Source organism: Tetrao urogallus, assembly GCF_951394365.1.
Source record: "Tetrao urogallus genome assembly, chromosome: 3".
NCBI lineage: Eukaryota > Metazoa > Chordata > Aves > Galliformes > Phasianidae > Tetrao > Tetrao urogallus.
This window is the reverse complement of record NC_136815.1, coordinates 58,679,246-58,698,633: the sequence shown is the minus strand read 5'-3', so window position 1 is coordinate 58,698,633 and position 19,388 is coordinate 58,679,246. Positions and strand designations below refer to the sequence as shown.

The 19,388-nt window shown below is 36.3% G+C and overlaps 1 protein-coding gene across 1 annotated transcript in view; it reads right to left on the bottom strand.

The window, feature by feature from the left end:
- INVS (inversin) overlaps positions 1–19,388 on the bottom strand; it is a gene marked incomplete at both ends in the record, with an annotated part of 77,935 nt that overhangs the window by 37,502 nt on the left and 21,045 nt on the right. Inside the window, 3 exons of the mRNA XM_079533891.1 lie at positions 3,872–4,052; positions 9,493–9,660; positions 13,966–14,139. Of these exons, the coding sequence (XP_079390017.1) occupies positions 3,872–4,052; positions 9,493–9,660; positions 13,966–14,139 (523 nt within the window). The remainder of the gene's footprint in view (positions 1–3,871; positions 4,053–9,492; positions 9,661–13,965; positions 14,140–19,388) is intronic.

Genomic DNA, 19,388 nt, shown 5'->3' with positions numbered 1-19,388 from the left:
ATTAATCAAGATTTATCAGTGAGAAATTCCCCATGGACATATTGCACCTAGAGACCTCATGAAGTTCACAAAGTACCCTGGTGGTCTTGGCACATCCTACCCCTTTATCCCACATCGATTAAACAATCTGTTTTTCCAACAGACAAAAACTCTCAAATGCAATCAATTTCAAAACACAATAAATTTCGCTTCTTGGACAGAAACAAGTAATAATGATTGTTTCTTTGGGAGACCAACCCAAGGACACTTAAAATGTTTCACAATTTCCCTGAGAAAATTCAATATATCAACTTGAATCCAAATGCAAATTTGAGAACATCCTTAGGAAAAAAAAAAAAAAAGAAAAAAGAAAAAAGCAATAAAAACAATAAACCAAAAAACAAAACCCGTAATCAAACTATGTATATATTGTCACAGAAGCTGCAAAGTAACTTGCTCCAGTGAGCAATTTGATTCTTTTATTGACATTCTTTGTCTGTTGCATCCCAAAGGGTCATGGGGAGAAGTTTGTTAAAATGAGTGAGAGTGCTTGGATTATTTCTTTTTATCTAGCAGACAATCTATTTTTTCTTCTTCTACTGAGAAGAATGGAAACTAGGAAGTCAGTTTTTCAACTGATATTATTTTTGTGCCTGTCTTCTTATGCATTTTGCTTTCCTTAGTTCATTTATTCATATCTATATCGTTTCTTTTATTTATATCTGTTTTTAGCTGTTTTGCAAACGTATGGTTTTGTAAACTGTAAAACCAAACAGCACAGAATTCACATATGCAATGTCATAATTTACAGAGTATCTGAGTGTCAGGCTGGTAATCTAAACAGGAAAAAAAAAACTTTATGTGAGAGCCAGCAATAGCATAAAACAGGGAAACAAAACAAACTGGATTTTTTGGGGAAGAGCTAGAGGTAATATTTGCAATTACTTTTTGCCTCTGCAGTAATGCTTCCTTTACCGTCTCAAGAAAGTGATTTTGCATCCAGTTAAAGAATTGAGCAAGATTTCCTGCAAAGTCAAACCTGATCTTTTCATCTGTTTTTCATTACAACAGCACATTGAATGTTGTTGAATGTTGTTCTAATGTTGAAGAAATATAATAATGCAGCCAGTGATACAAGTCTGGGAAGCAACTAGATAAAGAGGACCTTGGCAGAAATGGATTTGGGGGTCCTGGTGGACAAGCTGAACAGCAGTCAGCCCCAATGAATGGTTAGGACAATCACAACTGGGCTGTTAATGAGAACACAGCCAGCATGTTGAGAGTTGATTGCTGCCCTCTACTGAGTACTTGTATCTGGAAGTTTTGGCCTGCTGACCCAGGAAAGACATTGACAAATCAGCCTGAATCCAGCAAGAGAATCACAAAGATATTCATAATACTATGCCTATTTTTGAGCTTCCCAGTACAAGAAATGAGCTTTTAAACTGGAGTGAATTCATCAGAGGGCCATCAAGATGGGAAAAGGGCTGGAACAGCACCATGTGCAGAAAGACTGAGAGATTTTTTACACCTGATGACAGTCAAGCAATGGAACAGCTTGTCCAAGGAGACTCTTGCAATCTCTATCATCAAAGGCTTTCAGTACTTGCCCTACGTATATCCTCAGCAATCTGGTCTGACTTCATAGTTGACAGTTCCTACAGCAGATGGTTGGATTTGATGCTCTGAGACCTCTTCCAACTTGATTTTTTCTACGATAACATGAAACACCAATATTTCTCCCTTTACTATGCCTGTTTAAAGACAAGCTATTTAACTTTTTCTCCTGAGGTCTTCAGCTGCACTCTTCCAATTTCATAGTATATTGTGTAACAAAAAATTGTCTTTGAACAATTGAATTGTAATGCAAAGAAAGAAAACACAATCTCTAGAATCGAGGAGTTAGTAATGGGAATGAGCATGCAGTCTCAGCAAGAATCAGCAGATCTTGTAATTTTAACCCCGGAATTTTTGCAAAGGCTGATGAGATTATCCACTGATTTATTTATTTATTTATTTTACCACTCAAGATTTTTAATATCTCATTGAAGGAGAAAAGGCTGATATGATAAGTCAGAATTCTAAGTCATTAGGCACAATAAATGGGTTATTCGTATTGGCAAATCATAGTTCAACAAGCCTCTTATGCACTCTGTGAGGAGAAAACCACAATAACTTCAAGGCCACTTCCCACCTCATCAGAAAGCATTTTAGAGCATTCTTACTACTTGGAGGTCTTGTTTTTATAAAATTAAATGCACGGATGAGTTACTCTGCAGTACTTCGTGCATTTCAGATTTCTAATTCTTTGCCACTACAGCACATATACAAATGATACAGTGAATGAATTTCATGTGTGATACTAGCTGTGCAACTATACCCTGAAATCAATTTTTATTCCAGTCAAAAAAGCCCCACTATAAGTAATTACAGAGTTCTTCCATAAGCACTGCTTTTATCAAATCATTTACTGTTGAAAATACATCTTTTCCAGTACATCTTCCCTCTAGTGGCTCACAAAAACATTAGCTCTCTTGTCAATTTCATTACTGAAACAGAATCTAGCAAATACCATAAGCTGAGACAGAAACATCTGTAATGTCATTCAACTGTACTGCAAGCCTCCCACACTGTGTACCTTACTCTAATATCAGTTTCTTCAAATCCTCAGCAACGTTTTCTACAGCATTCGTTGACAAAGAAATGCACTCCAGTTTGATGCCATACTGTTTTCCAAGCATTATTTCAGCCATTTTTACCATAGGCAGGAAGAATGAGTGCTTCCCTAATTCTTTGCATTTTTCTTGTAAAGTTTAGTGAAATTTTGTAAAGCACTATGTATGTGGATTATCATATGACTTGAAACACTGTTGAAAAAATTGTAGAGGTTTATTTTCATGTTCTTGTTGCTTAGCTTTTGAATGTCTTGTTAATCACCATAGCTTCCTGTGACTATTAGCTAATTTCTTTTTTTGCATTCAGGGCAAGAATCATTGTTAACAATAATGTCAATCCATACTTCAAATAGTCTTAATTATTATTTCTAAGTTTTGGAGCCAACTTTTAGTCACATATGATTATTTTTGTTTTTCCTCATAACGTGGCTAATAAAGAGTACTAGCAGTAGGAGATGCACAAGCTCTGCCATGTTCTTGTTGTTTGCTTGTATTGACACTATCACCATTATCTTTGAACTGCAGTTACTTTTCAGGAATCTTTTTAAATCGCTTGTCTGATTGTGAGGGGTTGTTTGGTAAAAACTAGATAATACAACCTGTAAACCAACTTCACTGGGTACACAGAAACCACAATACATTGAAACGTGCTGAAAGCAAATGAATGAGTAATTGTATGACAATCAGCCTCTCAGCATTGTGGATCAGCAACACTTCCCTCAGGGCATCTTTTGAACTGTACATGACTGTCCTGACATGAAGACAGTGTAAAGTGTAATTCCTATCTTTTTTAAGATAAAAAAGAAATGTAAGTTTGGCTGTTTTCTTCATGCATTTCAACACATTGTGTTGGGCACACATTCCTCTTCAGAGACTACTGCTCTAGAGCAGCAGGTTTTTTTCAGTACTATTTTCCAGAGAAATTTCTTTTCTAAACCTATGAACAAAGCTACATGCAAGAACATCTCACATACTCTAGCTTCTCTTATATCATGAGTATACATAGCTTGCTGAAATAATGTATTTTACAGTGCTTTGGAGAATCTAAGGCTCAAATAACGCTCTATACACAAAATTCTAGTACTGGGCTAGCAGAAGCTGAGTATTATTGTTCTGAGAGATTATAATAAAATGCCGGAATTAAATAAAAAACAGATACAGAGATTAAATACTGCAGTCAATGAATTATTAAATGACTTTGGCATTGTCCAGTTTACCAAGTAAGGCAGCCCAGTGAAGAGGAGTTCGAAACAAGTTGTCATATGATGTCACATTGCAGCCTGCGTAGGAGGTCAGGACATCAACAACTGCCACATTCCCATCAGCAACAGCAAAATGAAGTGGAGTTCGTCCTTCATAGTCTTGCCAGTTAAGCAGAGATTCTGTAGGTGCAGCTTCCTTTAAGAAAAAATAAAAATACAAAATTCAAAAAGTACTCGAGGCAAAGAGAAAAACTGTACGCTCTTCACAGATATTTCTGGAGTCTCACAGAAATAAACTGTCCTTGTTCAGTAGAATATAACTTTACAAACTATGGTTTTGTCAATCTGTAACGCAAGTGACTTTTTACATAGATCCTTAAAAGATTATCTCAGACTCCTGTGAAAATAACTACATCTTCTTAACTTAATTTTCTAAATCGAACACAACATACCTGTCAACATACTCTTCTCCTATGATACTCTCCTTTTAGCACAAATTAGTCTTATAGCTTTCATTATATTACTTTTCCTAGCATTTTAAAACCATGTGACTATCAGAGTATTTCCTCCAGAAATGTCAAGCTGACAGGATAAGAGAGAACTTCAAACAAACATATCTACTTGTAACGAGTTTAATTTCAAACATAACATCTTTAAAAGTACTATGATTATTTATTGGAGTATGTAACATAGCAATTAATAGATATACTGTCAATTTCCATCTCATTTTATTAAAAAATATGCTACATTTCTTTCACATAAGCCCCCATGGTTATACTATACTATAGATTTATAGTACGATGATTCCTTTTCATCAGCTTTTTTTCTACACAGATCGCTCTTCATGAATTTCTTTCTCAGACAAAAGAGCAGATTCAAATTATCATTATTTCAGTGCTGCAGAGATCTCCAAATGGTGAAAGAGATCTCCAAATGATAAAGCCCCACAAAACAATGACTCCAAACTTCATCTTCCAGAAAAGAAAGCAGTAGCTCAAGAGAAAGCAGTAAGCCAATCAACAGAAATTCAAGATGCAGGGCACCAAACATTTAGAAGAAAGATGTCAAAATAAGAGCATAAATAAACTACACGGTCTATATCTGCTGTTCTGTTTCCAATGATTCAAAACAATGCACTGAAGTCATGTGCAAATCTTGTGCAAAAAAGAAAGAGAGTCTTGAGATTTTTACACTATAATGACTTCTAACAGTAGAATGGGTTTTGAACCATGACAACCAAGAAAAATGATCATCCTGAAAATAATGTGCCACACTATATTCCACAATATATGGAAAAGGAGGGAGAGATTGTGATCAGCAGCTTGTTAACAAAACAAAGTAAGTTCCTGATCCCTTTCTCTTTAAAATAATTGAAATTTTTCCTATAGACTTTATGAGGTACACAGCTACATCGTAAAATTACTTGTATTTGCATTATTTGAAATGTAGTAAGCATTACACAAAACTAACACCAAACACTGAGAACATTAAATCAAGCAGCAGAAAGTCAGGATATGATTTCTACCACAATATTAATCTACAAGGCTGTACATTCTATATTTTCTATTTAATAGATAAAAATAAATTCAATCATATTTCTTAAGTGCCATCTGGCTACATTAATACTGCAGAAGGAATTTCATCTGCAGTGCCCTGATTCTTTGCATCTTAGCTTTTTGAAAACGTCAATTTAGACTTCCTAATATTTAATTTTCTGAAGTGAAACATCATATATTTTCTATATTATATCTAACTGATATTTGTGCTCTCCATCTTACACACCTAGAATACCGGATGCCATTTTTATATCAGTAGTATTAGCCATGGTTACTAGACCAAAAAAATTATGCTACTTGAAACATATTGTCATTCATTACTATATCTAGCCGCTAGCACAATAACAGATGATCTATTACAAACACAGAAGTTGATAAATATGAATCTCTAATTAAAAATAAACTCGAAGTTGTTACATGGAAAAACCACAGTAATCAAAGCATGAATATCACTTATTCTAATAAGCATTCAACTGCATTTTTCTGAGTCATTACAGTGGAATGCTCTTCCCTAGCTTTAGTAGTGCTCAGAAGCAAGCTGTCACTAGGCTTCATTTCTGTCTACTTAAACTGCTCAGCAGAGGGAGTGTAGAACCCACTGCTGGAAAATCAGAAATGATATTTGAGAATCACTTTTAAGAATCACTAAAATCAAATGATATGCCCAAGACCTAACCTGCACCAGAAGAAAATCTGTCTGAACAAAACGGGCAAGAGGTAAGAATTATTCTTCTCTTTACCTGTTATTTATTGATATAAACTAGAAAGCTTAATTTCGAACCTTCCAAAGCAAAAGGCCAAATAAATGAATCCTCTTGGCTGAAAGTGACTGATATTTTACAAACATATCCAATGGTCCATAGCATCACTTTTTCAAATGAAAATAGAATCTCTTAATGATAAAGTCACTGTTTACATTCTAGTTTAGAAGTACTCATGTTTTCAAATTTTTGGCTACTTGGCTAAAACTTTGTAGAGAACCTCTTGCCCATGCTGAAGAGCATAATTTCTTTGTACTGTAAGTGCTTCTGCTGTAGAACCAGCTATAACTGAACTGTCATACATCATTAATATTTTAAGCACAGTACACAGAAGAAAACAGAAGCTACACATTTTTTTCCGTAGCAATTAGAACAATGGAATTGCAGGCAACAATGGAAAGTGTTGTATAAATAAATGTCATGTCTCTTACCATGAAGAATAAACAAAGAGAAGAGATACAAAACAGAGACAGAGAACTAAGCAGTTGCTTCCATCATATTAATGGAACTATATCCTGTTCTTTTCTCCTTAAATCTTCCCAAGGTTTTTCATGTAACCAAGCACTGCTGAATCTGGAAAGGTGGAAAAGGAAGTTGACCATGAGAGGACCTCCAGATGAGAATTTCTCTCTACTTCACACGTTTAATTTCTGTAAAACGTAAGTGGTTCCATTTTCACTGTATTTCATGGATTCTGATACTAGATGCAATCAATTGTGCTTCTTTGCCACCACTGTAAACCAAACTTTCTTATTTAGCATTGACTTGAGCTCTTTTCATTATTATTCTTACAATCCCAATGGGTAAGTACTGTGTGAACATGAGGTAGAATGACCATTCTTTTATGGATTTAAAAACAGGAGACAACAAATGGACACATTCAGATGGCAGAGCACAGAAAACCAAGACAGTATTTTTCAGTATCACACACTGTGGTCTGAATAAAACCAGCAGCTGAACTTTTGACAAGGTTTTGTGCAGCAGCATAGAACAATTCTAAGTAGGATGATAAAGAAAAATCATTTTTGTGGAATTCTTCCACAGTGTTTAAGATAATATGACAGAAACAACAGCAGTGTTATTTTTCATAACTTGTTCAACAGCAACAAGTGCTTCCAATGCACATTAAGTGGTAGTACATATCAATATTTGACCACTATCTGAGCAAGAGCACGTAGCTTATAGCACTCTATCAAGAAAGCACAAAGTCTGTGTTGGATATGACCAAAAATAAAAAGGCCGACACAACTGAAGGGCAACAGTGACTTCGTCAGACTCACAGATCTTTTGCACTATCGTCACTACAAAACTCTTCTGGTGAATTTAGAAATGCCATTATGTAAGTTAAAACACAAAATAATAAAAACTTTATCTGCATGGATGCATGTGTTAGAAACAACATGCAGAAAGAATTAGAATGTCTACAGAGTTAACCTGGATGTTTGGGATGGGGAAGTAAGAGAAACAAAGGTAATGCTTGGGCAATAGATTTGGAACTGGGTAATAGGATAAAAAGCAACTAAGAAAGGAGGGCAAGATAATCTCTGCTTTAGTTTTGTTGCCTTAACACTGCCAAGCAGGTATCTAAAAAGATAGGTAAGAAAAACAAGTTCTAAGACATGACAAAATTTTACTATTGGGTTAAATTCAGAAGTACACACACACAAAAAGAAAAGGTATTTATACTTAAAAACAAATCTGATCATCAGATTATCCAGTAATAACGTTTCCTTAGCATCAACTTTCACAGCATATTCTGGGAGCTAAACTGCTTTTTCATTTAACTTGTAATATCTTATGCTCACAAATAAGCACACATAGTTATAACAGTGCAATATGAACAATTTGGTTCCTACAGAAATGCATAGGAAAAGACTAGAGGGACACAAGAATGCGCCATTTTGGCTGTCAGAGGAGAAAACAAACAAATAAAAAAAAAAAAATCATGACACTGTTAGGACACTGGATTACTTAAACAGAGACTTTGAAAGCACCTTTAGGAAATGACATATTTTTGAATTTTCCTAGTACACCTTCCTCCTATTTCCTCCCTGCCATATCGGAGAGAAGCAAGTGAGTGTTTATGTGTGGGCCTGGGTCCTCACAATAATTGGCTGGGGTCAATGTGTTATGTGAATCATAGAATCATTAAGGCTGGAAAAGACCTCAATGATTAACTAGTCCAACTGCCCACCTACCACCAATGTTGTCCACTACGCCATGTTCTTGATCATGTAAAGTTTGAAAGTCTAAATTTTGATCCAGCAATCCATACCAACTTTTCAACAAACTCATTTTCCTAGTGTAGCAGAATAATAAGATGGGACATATAAATTAAAATTGTTTTAATCTTGTTTGTAACATTTTAGAGTGAAATTACAAATATTTTGAATAAACACAAGTAATACAGAAATCACATTAATAAAACACTGGGAATTTTTCAAAAACTATTTTTATTGTAAAGCATATCAGCAAAGATTATCAATGTGATTTAGGTAAGAATCCGCATATTTTCACATATAAGGGTAGCCAGGGGTAACTTCTCAGCTTGCAATGTAATCAAACACAAGTCATAGTTAGCCTACAACCAATGTGCCTTGTTCTGAAAAACCTCTGAAAGGCAGAGGTGTAGAGAGATTGTTATACTGAGTGAAAATTAAACTGAGACTTCTGCATCTTTTCAGGTTAGTGAAGTTTAGAGATTTACATGGAACAAAAAATCAAGGTTGAAATCAAGCTAAGGGCATGATTTCAATGTACTCATTACAGCTGTCAACTAAGGAAGTGAAATTAGAAAGAAAATATGGTATCAAAGAAGAATTATTAAATATGAACAGAAAAAATATTTGGAAAGTCTCTCAAATGAACTGACCAACAGCTGACTGATCACTGATCAACTATTTCCCAAATTCTAACTCAAAAGACAAAATTTGGTATTACAGTAGTTAACAAAAAATAAACTTCCAAATGATGATAAGACACATAACAGAATTCACCATGCAATTGAGATGAATAATGTGTTATGTTCATTTTAAGTAGGAGAAGTTAAAGACTCTCAAAATGAATAGTTACACATGAAACTGATCAGAAGAATATAGGTAACACACGATTTAGAGCAAAGATATTAATTTACACAACATGGAAGAAACATCCTTCAATGTGGCAAAAATATCTGAGATGGTTTCTTACTAACTTCTAGGTATCAGAAAATGATTTAACTTTTCAGTGGACTCATAAGAAACATCTCAAGAAAACAATAAATATTTATATCACAGAAAAGTAATAAATACCAAAAAGGGTATACAATAGATTTTCTTACCAGAATACATTTCACTGTGTGAATTGCACTAGGATCCTTATTATTTGCTGCCCAGTGAAGTGGAATTTTTCCTTCAATATCTGGGATTCCAATATTTGAATCATGTTTTATGAGAAGTTTCACGTGCTCAGGGTTATTGTAGTAGGCACTCCAATGCAATGCAGTTTGCTGGAACACAGTAATCACGTTTTACAAACATGGTAAAGAATACATAGATGAAAATCAAAGTCTGTTAGAACTTGAAATATGATTTAGTTATATTTTCACAGAGTTGAAAAATATCTGAGGTTGGAAGGGATCTCTAGAGATAACCTAGCCCAGCTCTCCTGCTCAAAGTAGGGCCAGCTAGAACAGGTTCATCAGAACACAGTCCTGTCAGATTCTGAATGTCTTCACAACCTCTCTGGACAACTTGCTCCACCTTTAACCTCCCTCATGATGGAAAAACAAAACAAAACATGTCTTTTCCCACTTTTAAATATCAACTTTGGTATTTCTTGAATATCAAAATGTGTGCATTGCCTCTTTCAATTTGACAGTTGACACTTAGCATGGTCTCATTCCATTTTCTTTACTTCCTCCCACCAGCTATTTATGTACATCTGTAAGAGCTCTCCTGAACCTTGCATTGTTCAGTCTAAACAGTCCCACCTCATTCAGCCTCTCCTTTCTGTCAGATGCTCTAACCTGTTAGTCACTTCTGCAGCTCTCCACTGGATTTGCGCCAGTAAGCTTGTGGCCTTCTTGTACTCTTGTGCCATATGTGGTATCCCTAGTGCCGAGAAGGGAAGAATCACCTCCTCTACTGAATGCAACCAAGGATGATGCTTGCCCTTCTTTGCTGCAAGGTAGCACTATTGGCTTGTGGTCAACTTGATGTCTAGCAGAACTCCTTGGCCATGCATGCCCAACCCACCACCCGCATGTGGCCCAGCCCAACAAGTAATGCGACGCAGTCCCTGTCCCACGCCATCTACCCCCAGCTGAGGTTCTGCCACACCAAGCAGCCTAGTTGGGTCCCAGGAAAACACCCATTGCTCAGCAACAGTCAAATGTCAGCAAGCTATTAACGCTGAGCTGCAACCAGGGCACAGGGAGGGTGCCATGCAGTGCCTGCTCAAGTTACAGCAGATAAAAAAGTGTACATTTTGATCCACTGGCTAAACACAGTCCTGTGAACAGCAAAAAATACACAGTCTTCCTTTCTATTTTGATAAAAGAATTTGAGAACAGGTTTCAGGATTGCTGAAATTTTTTTTTTTTTTTTTTTTTTTTTTTGTATATTTGCCACTACGTTTTCAGTTGACATAAATATATTACCTGAAAATCACAGAATTGCAGGGGTTGAAAGGGTACTTGAAAGTCCAACCCCCTGGTAAAAGCAGGTACCCTACAATAGGCTGCAAAGGTAGGCATCCAGACAGGTCTTCTGCATAGGAGATTCCACAACCTCTCTGGCCACCCTGCTTCAGTGCTCTGCCACTCTTACCACAAAGAAGTTCTTCCATGTTTGTACAGAACTTCCTACAATCGAGTTTTAGGCCATTACTCCTTGTCCTTTTGCTACACACCACTGAGAAGAGCCTGGCCTCATCCACTTGCTTCCCATCTCCCTTCAGACATTTGTAAACATTAACCACACCCTCCCTCAGTCTTCTTTTCCCCAGGAAAAGGTTGCAGTTTTTTGTGTTCCTGCGCATGATGTGAATAAGCCACAAGCCCATCCCAGTTGCCTTGGAATTCTGAGCTGAGCTGAATTCCAAGATGTCTGGAAACTACAGAGGGAAGGTTATTAAATGATTTGCACAAGTATCGCTAAATTGAAAAAATACTTAATGTAGGATAAAGATAAGAGTCCTGTGTTTTTCAAGTATGCAACAGCCTCTCAATACTGGTGTCTGGTAGAGAATATTCTATGCAGATAATAGGCATTAATCCCAGATAAAATCAGCTTTAAACAACAGTAAACAAGCCATCTTTTGTTATACTTCAGTAAAAAGGATTGACCGTAAATGGAACATCAGTACCTAGGGTGAATGACAACTCAAAATCACAGGCTTTTAAAAAGATCGAGAGTCCTATCTATTTAAGTGAAGAGTAGCTAGCTACTCAAAGATCTTTGCTAAAGCTTGACATGAATCTAAGCCACACCATCTTACATGATAACCACTTTGAGAAGTTCTTATGCTTGAGATGTAAGTATTTCTGGTGGAAAATTAATTGCTTTGTATGAGGATGCTTTGGCTATGGCAAGAGGATACTATACATGGCACTTAGCCAGCCAATAGGGTAATGTCATCAGGTGCAGCAATTTCTGGCCTAGAGAAAATACTGGACCTTGGTATTAAGCAATCATGTCCAGGTTAGAATAATCTTGAAGCAGGTCTCAATAACAGAGCTGCACTACACAGAACCGCAGTGATTAGTTAGGTTTTCTTCAATTCAGATATTTCTCAGAATGACAGAAATTAATGGAAAAGCATATCAAAAGATTATTTTCTGCTAGAACAAGATGGCGCAGAATACTGACACTGGACACTGATTTGTTTTGAACAGAGGTTTTGACATTGTCCTTTATCACTCAGAATTCCACAGGTTGAGTACAACTGAATCTAATCTATATGGACCATCAGCAGTCCAATAAAGCACCAACTAAATTCACGTTCATATTGCTAATACCTGACACTCAGTGTTTTTCACATGTGCTATCAACATTCATCATTACAAAAGCAAATGTTAGCATATTAATATGTAATCTACTGAGCAGACATATACCTCCCAATTGCCAAATACATTAGGGTTATAAGAAGCAGAAAGATTTCATTTCCCCCTCTTTTCCTTACTCTCACACGTCAGCAAAATATTACGTAGCACTTTGATTTGAAATTGGAGAGATTAACTGCTGCAAGACACTTGTGTCTAAATTAGCATCCTTGAATAGTAAGATATAATGTGTGAATTTATTACCCTAGCCTTTACACCTCTGTAAAGGAAGAAGGCAAAAGGACTATTCTTTGTGTTTGTTGCTTTAGGCTGTTATTTTCGTACCATGGTAACATAGTATGATATTGAAAATTTTTGTTTACTCAGTTGCTCGCTCAAAAAGAGCTCATCCTAAGACATAACTAGAGGGGCTGAAAGAAGTAGTTTGAAAACTTACACCACATACAGTGACATATAGCCTAGCACCATAGCATGTTCAATCCATTGCAGTGTCAGATTTTGAAATTAAAAACTTCTAGCAGTAGAAGTTTGAAAGAAGTTAACATACGCTATTTCTTAAGCAAAGCTAAAGCTGACAAATGCATATGGGCCTAAAAAGGTTTCACTACTAACAAACCAAAGCAGCTTTCCCTTACTGACTTCTCTCACAATCTACTTCTCAACCAGTTGCCTACCCAGAAATAAATGTAAAATACAGTTATTCTCTGACATTTTCATGAATTAAATTTGAGAATCTTGATGCATACAGTTGCAGTAAGGGAAATGAATAAGCTACATGCCAACCAGGGTTGAACCTGTTGGTCTCTGTTCCCAAGAGAGCCTGAATTCCATCCTTGCTACTTTGACTACTCATGACAGGAACTGGAATAAAAGTGCTCTACGTTTTGTGGAAAATCTGGCAATGCTTTAATACTGCTTTGGAAATCTGTAGAACAAAAGGCAAGGTCCCTAAGAGGTTTTGGCTGGTTTCCAGATGCTTTTGTTAATTAATTAACATGGTCAGGAATCAGCATGACCTCTCCAGACTGAATGCTGTAATTACAGCCAGGGTTTCCATGATACATGTTAGAACACCCTGGAAGGCAAACAGCTGATTGCTAGGGCACAGGCTGCTTCAACTCTATTGTCTGGAGAAGACAGGAGATTCATTTGTTGGAAGGGGAGCCTGCAGATGCCTTATTCTGCTTCCCTGATGATAGAATTAGATAAGGATTTCAGAGTTTACATAATGAAACTGCTAGAAAGCCCAGTCTTCTTTTGATAAAATAAAAACAAACCACATGAGATACAAATGATGGTATGACGATGCTTTCTAAAGCCAGTCTTGCCAAATTGGTATGTTAATCATGAAGTGATACAAGTACTTGATTGGAGCACTGACATTTGAATCAAATGGTAGATCAGTGCCTGATGGGAACATTCTTTGCATGAGTTCCAAGATCACTTACAAATTGTAGAAAGACAGCTTTTTTTATGAATGCTTACAAAGTCTCCATTCCTTTATTAGTCTAAGTACTCTGAACACAAGTGTCAGTGAACTAGCTACAACTAAATTTTACATTATTATCATTGGGAAAATGTTAATATTGTTAATGGTGGTCACTATAATATCCCTGACTGTTGCTAATTCAAAGAATCAGAAAAACTGTCTTAAAGTACTGAAATACTTTTTTTCACACAACTGTTCTTTGCAACTTCAATTTCTAAACCCACTACAAACACTGTCTTAAAATAAGTAATATTTTTTACCTTGTTTCTGTCCTGGGTATCCACTTCTCCAGGCGCCATGTGCTTTAGCAGCAAAGCTAAACATTTGGGGCTTTTGTGACGTGTAGTTAAATGTAACGGTGTCATACCCTCTAAATCCTTCTGCATCCAGTTCCCCCTACGAGCCAGTAAAAGTTTCATGAAGCGATAGTTTCCCTGGGAAAGGAAAATTTGGAGAAATTTCAGTTTATAAAGCAAAATGACAGTACTGTTTTGATATTTTACTGTTGCCTCACAACAACAGTACACTTTTATCACAATAAACAACACCTCTAAGATTTTTAGGAAACCAAAACATTAAGTTCATATTTTCTTGTACTAGAGTGTAAGACTTGGCTCACCATGTAACAACTGAAATAAAACCATTAGATATGGCTTCAGCAGACAGATATCAGATAAGGAATAAAACTAAATACAAGAAAGACTACAATTTTCAAAATGAGAATAAGAAAAATAACATGACATGATTTAGAAAATGAGCTCATCTGAATGAGTAAAAAAAAAAAAAAAAAAAAGACTGTTTCTTACAATTTTAAACAGAGATCTGTATGTGAGTTTTGATTTACTGTGTGCATGATGAATGGATGGTACAAGAAGCCACGTAACATTCGTTTCAAATACTTAACACTCTGGACTTACTATGTTTTCAGAAGAAATAATATAGAAATGCTCCTGCACCTAATAACAGGGTGCATTCCTCCTCCAAAAACAACAATTTGTATCTGTTTCTCAAGTTATCAAGGAAACCTTTCAAAAATTAAAAATATAATCATGCAATCATTAAGAAGTTGTTGCAAACTGAGCCTTGATTTGCTTCTGTCCCTTACTTGAAGATTATCTCCCACAAAGCTGAAATGCTACATAAGATATTTTGATGCTTTCACTTCAGTACCAAGCACATTGGGTTTTTTCTGAAATTACTCTCAGCAGTTAAGTTTCAATGGAGAATCAGCAAGAGAGCTGGAGTAGTAACTCATTAAAGCAAAATATTTGAAGTTAGAAAAACTTGTGTGTTTTAAACATCTCCATTCTTTCCACAGCTTACCTAAAGAGAAAGGAGTGAACTGTTTCTCCGTGTTCCCCAAAACACTAGGCTTTGTCAGTTTCATATACTAACAATTAAAATATTAATTAACCGAAAATACAACGAAAAGAGAATGTTCAGGAAGGGAGAGAAATAGTACTAATAGTATTAATAGTACTAATTCCATCCACTCAAAAATAAGCTGCAGTATTTGATCAAGCTTTAATAGACAACGTACACAGGAAAGGTGACATACAGAGCAACAGAAGTCATATCTTTGGATTCTTCTGCTTATGGAACAACCTGCAAATTAACACATACCAGTCTGTTATAATACTTTCACAAATCCTGTATGCTAACTTAGTCCCTTTACGTTTCCCTTGGGAAAAAAAAAAAAAAAAACAACAATGGAAATAACAACAGAAACAAAATGTAGCCATGTGGACAAGTGGAAGCAATTGTAAGGAATGGAAGTACTTCTGTATATCCTAAAGCTCAGAATTGTGAATTGATTTGTCACCATAATGGTAGGGTAGAGATGGGCCAAAGAATCCCAGAGATCCCCACAGTATCCAGTGCCAGGGTATACACATATTTCTGTTTCTTTTTTCAAAATGTGGTACAGCAGCCTTAAAGAGTGGAAGGGCAGATTTCACATGTTACCTTTCTGGTCTTTGTCCAGTAGAGTTGAGCTCTATTTGAGCAGAGTGGATTTGATCAAGTATGCCTAAAACAAGTATATGTGACTATTTTATTCCTGTTATGCTATTTTATTTCAAAATAAAAAACAGGGAAGACATATCATGAATATGCTCAGCCAAAATAACCTTTTTCTGCTTCTACAGTTTGTCGTCATTGACCCCTGCTTTTCAGTGAAAGCCCTAAAAGCCCTACATCTGCCAAAAATTCTACTACAAACCTGTGTGCAAATGCAAACTTCTGTTGCCAGAGACAGTGAACAGCATTCACAGCAAGTTCAGCAAGTAGTGAGTGACTAATTCTCTTTTTCCTGCTCGATATCACAGGAAGCATAACGTTAGCATTCTATCATTTTAACACACAGCCATGCACCAAGGCATGCACTGACATACAACTGCAGAACAGGAAAACGTTTGCACAGCCTACTAATCCATGCGGAACACATACAATATGAATTAGTAATAAATTAGAGGATGAGTTAGGGACAAGAAAACTTTCCATTATTACCATCATATTTTACAGGTAAATATAAGAAGAATTTGTAAAACTCATTAAAAAAGAAGAAAAAAAAAAAACTAGCAAAAAAATGCAGTGTATCATGCTGTGGTTGGCAATTATACTGGGGAAAGACAACATTAAATAACTTGAGAGAATATTAGACTTGGAAGAAGTATAGCTGCTATTCTCTATCACAGAGGATAATGCATTTGTTTTGTTTTCATTATTTCCTAATCAATGTCCATGCACACACGTGAAAGAAAAAAAAAACAACACGATTTTCTTTTGTTGATGGATACTTATTGAAAGATTTACAAATATACTGTGCCTTCAGAATGAATTGAGTGGCTAAGAAGACTGAAAGTTAAAAAGACACATAAAACTAAGGGAACGTATTTTTATTATTAGAGTTATAACTAAGGAAACATGCATTTTCATTACTAGTTTCTCTCCCTGTACTCTATTTTATCTTTGCTGTTACCATTTTTCTACCAGTCACTACTACATTATTCTGTTGCATGCTTAGCCAGCAACAAATACCCCTCCTTAGGAAATGAATCTGCAGTATATCCCCTCATTCTGAAACACGAAACATTCTGTTTCTTCCAAACAATTTATGATTAAAAACAAAAACAAAAAACAAAAAACCAAAAGAAAACCACAAAAAACATCACCAGAGATGACAACAATGTAACAACAATACAATTTTTACAATACTTTTTTGCAATACTCCTCTTCCCTGGAGAAGTACTGGATTGATGGAATACCTGATACACAACTGAACCCAACATGGGCACACGGGTTTAGGTAAAGAAAAGAATCCCAGTAACATGAAGCCACACTAATATCTGAAGCCCTTCTGGTCCAGGTTTCAGCCCCCAAAACACACAAGCAAACACAGGTTCCTTCTGGCCCTTAGTTCAAAGGCTCAGTAGTATGGCAACACTTTAGAACAATCATTATTTTGGTATTATTACTGAGAAGATTTAAATAGCATTATCCATCTATATATTTTTGTTTCCTATAGATAGATAGATAGATAGATAGATAGATAGATAGATAGATATTTTTGTTTCCTACATTATGATATCAAACAGTAGTGGAAAGATATAGAGTCGTGAATGGATACATTTCAATACATTCCTAGATATTTAATTGGAATTAACATGTTTCTTTATCCACATTTTTCTCAGTCTCATCTTCATTAAGAGTTCTTCTCCCCTTCCGCTTCAATCTTTCTACCTATGAAAGTATAGCATAGGTTTTAAAACCTAAACACAAGCATTAGCCTTTTCATCTCAGTAATAAAGGCTAAGCCCTATGTTTCCCTCAAACCATTGCTAGTTCTCTGCATTCATTCTAGTTTAAACTCTTTTTTTTGAGCACAAGTAAGAAAAGATTACATAGGTCTCACTGCGTAGCCTACTGAATGGCAAAAATACTTCTTTATTGCTAGTGCAAGTATCTTGTTAGACAAACCTAAAAGTACATTCACCTTGCCAATCAATCCATTAGCACACTGACATCCTTTTGCAGTCATTTCAAAATTAAATATTCCCAACGTACAGAATAAATTGTTCTGTTTCCGTGCACGTGAAACTGCATTATGGACCATCACATCTTCAGCCTATTTTGGTATTCTCCTATTTCTTCTATTTTAGTATTCTCTCCTACTTCTAGTATTCTGAACACGCAAATCCTGTCTTCAACTGATAATAATGCCTTATCTTGTCCTTCAAAAAAGTACTACTTGTGATGCCAAGTTTCTTAATTAAAAATATTGACTAATACTAGATTCAAGTGCATCTGTTGAGGAATTCTAATATATTCCTTCCTATCTCATAGAGCATATTTCAACAGTACTTGCTTTCAGCTTATTATCCAATTATTAACCATACTTTTAGTGTCCTAATTTTCCATTTAACTGCAATTTTCCACCTCACACAATACTTAATGCTTTTCTACAGGCCTAACAAAGGCTATCTGTTGAATTTACCTCTAGAAAATCAGTTAGCAAAATGTCAGGTTAGTCTCGAAGAACGTTCAATAAGGTAGTGTACATCTTACACTGTTTCTATTTATATTTACATATCTATCTGTCTCACTCCAATTTATAGGAGGGAGATGAAGTTCTTTTAGTATCTGTATACCCAGTGTGAGATTAAGAAACAATGGTTCATATGTTGGTCCAACCAGTTTATTACAAATCCTAATCAGGGAGACGGGGAAGGGAAGGAGGAAGATAGATAGAAAAGATAGGAAAGCAGCAAGAATTGCGTAAAGCAGGGATAGTCAGCACCAGGATCCAGCAGCAGTCCTGTTTCACGATATTTGAAGGTCCGAGGCACAAGCAGCAGGGAGGAAGCAGCAGCATGGCAGCCTTGGGCAGCAAGCAGGTAGCAGCAGGCAGTTGCAGAGCCAGCCCGGGAGACAGCAGCAGTGCTCAGGCAACAGGCCCAGGAGAGTCCGTCAGCATGCAGGAATTCCGTAGTGTGTGGAATCTGATGTCAGACACCTCTTCTTCTACTTCAGCATGCAGGCATCACTTTGTGAGGAATCTGTTGTCAGAAATCCTCTGTTCTTCATGAGGAATCTGTTGCCAGAAAACCTGTTCTCATGGTTTTCGGCTCTTGTTCTCCTGCCGATGTGACAAGGATGGGCCTTGACCAAGAGTCATTGAGTACCCCGAGATGGCCATCATCCTGAGGTAAGCCCCCACAAAAGAACACTTCACAGCGATTTAGCTGCAGCTCATCTCTCTCTCGTCGTCCCTGGCCTTGTCCATCTGTGTCCCGCACACAAAGGATTTCACAACCCTTGCCCAGGACTTGCCTGGACTTGAACAAGTCCATCTGTGTCCCCAGCAAGCTTTGAGACACTGATGTTAACAGAATAATATCTTACACTATCCCTTAGAAACTTACTTCAAATCCTTGCATGTTACTGAGGTGAAATAAACTACTTTTCTCTGTTACTTTTCTCTCTATATAAGACATTACTTGCCAGTATTCCAAACAAAGGACTCCAAAACCCAAACTTCCATGATTCCTGAAGAATGTTTAGATGATTAGCAGTATTTTTCATTTTGTCCCTTGCTGTTTCTGTGCTGTTAAAATGAGACTTACTAACATCAGACATTAACTACTGATAAGAGCTCCTGACATAACAAATGGCCATAACTAAG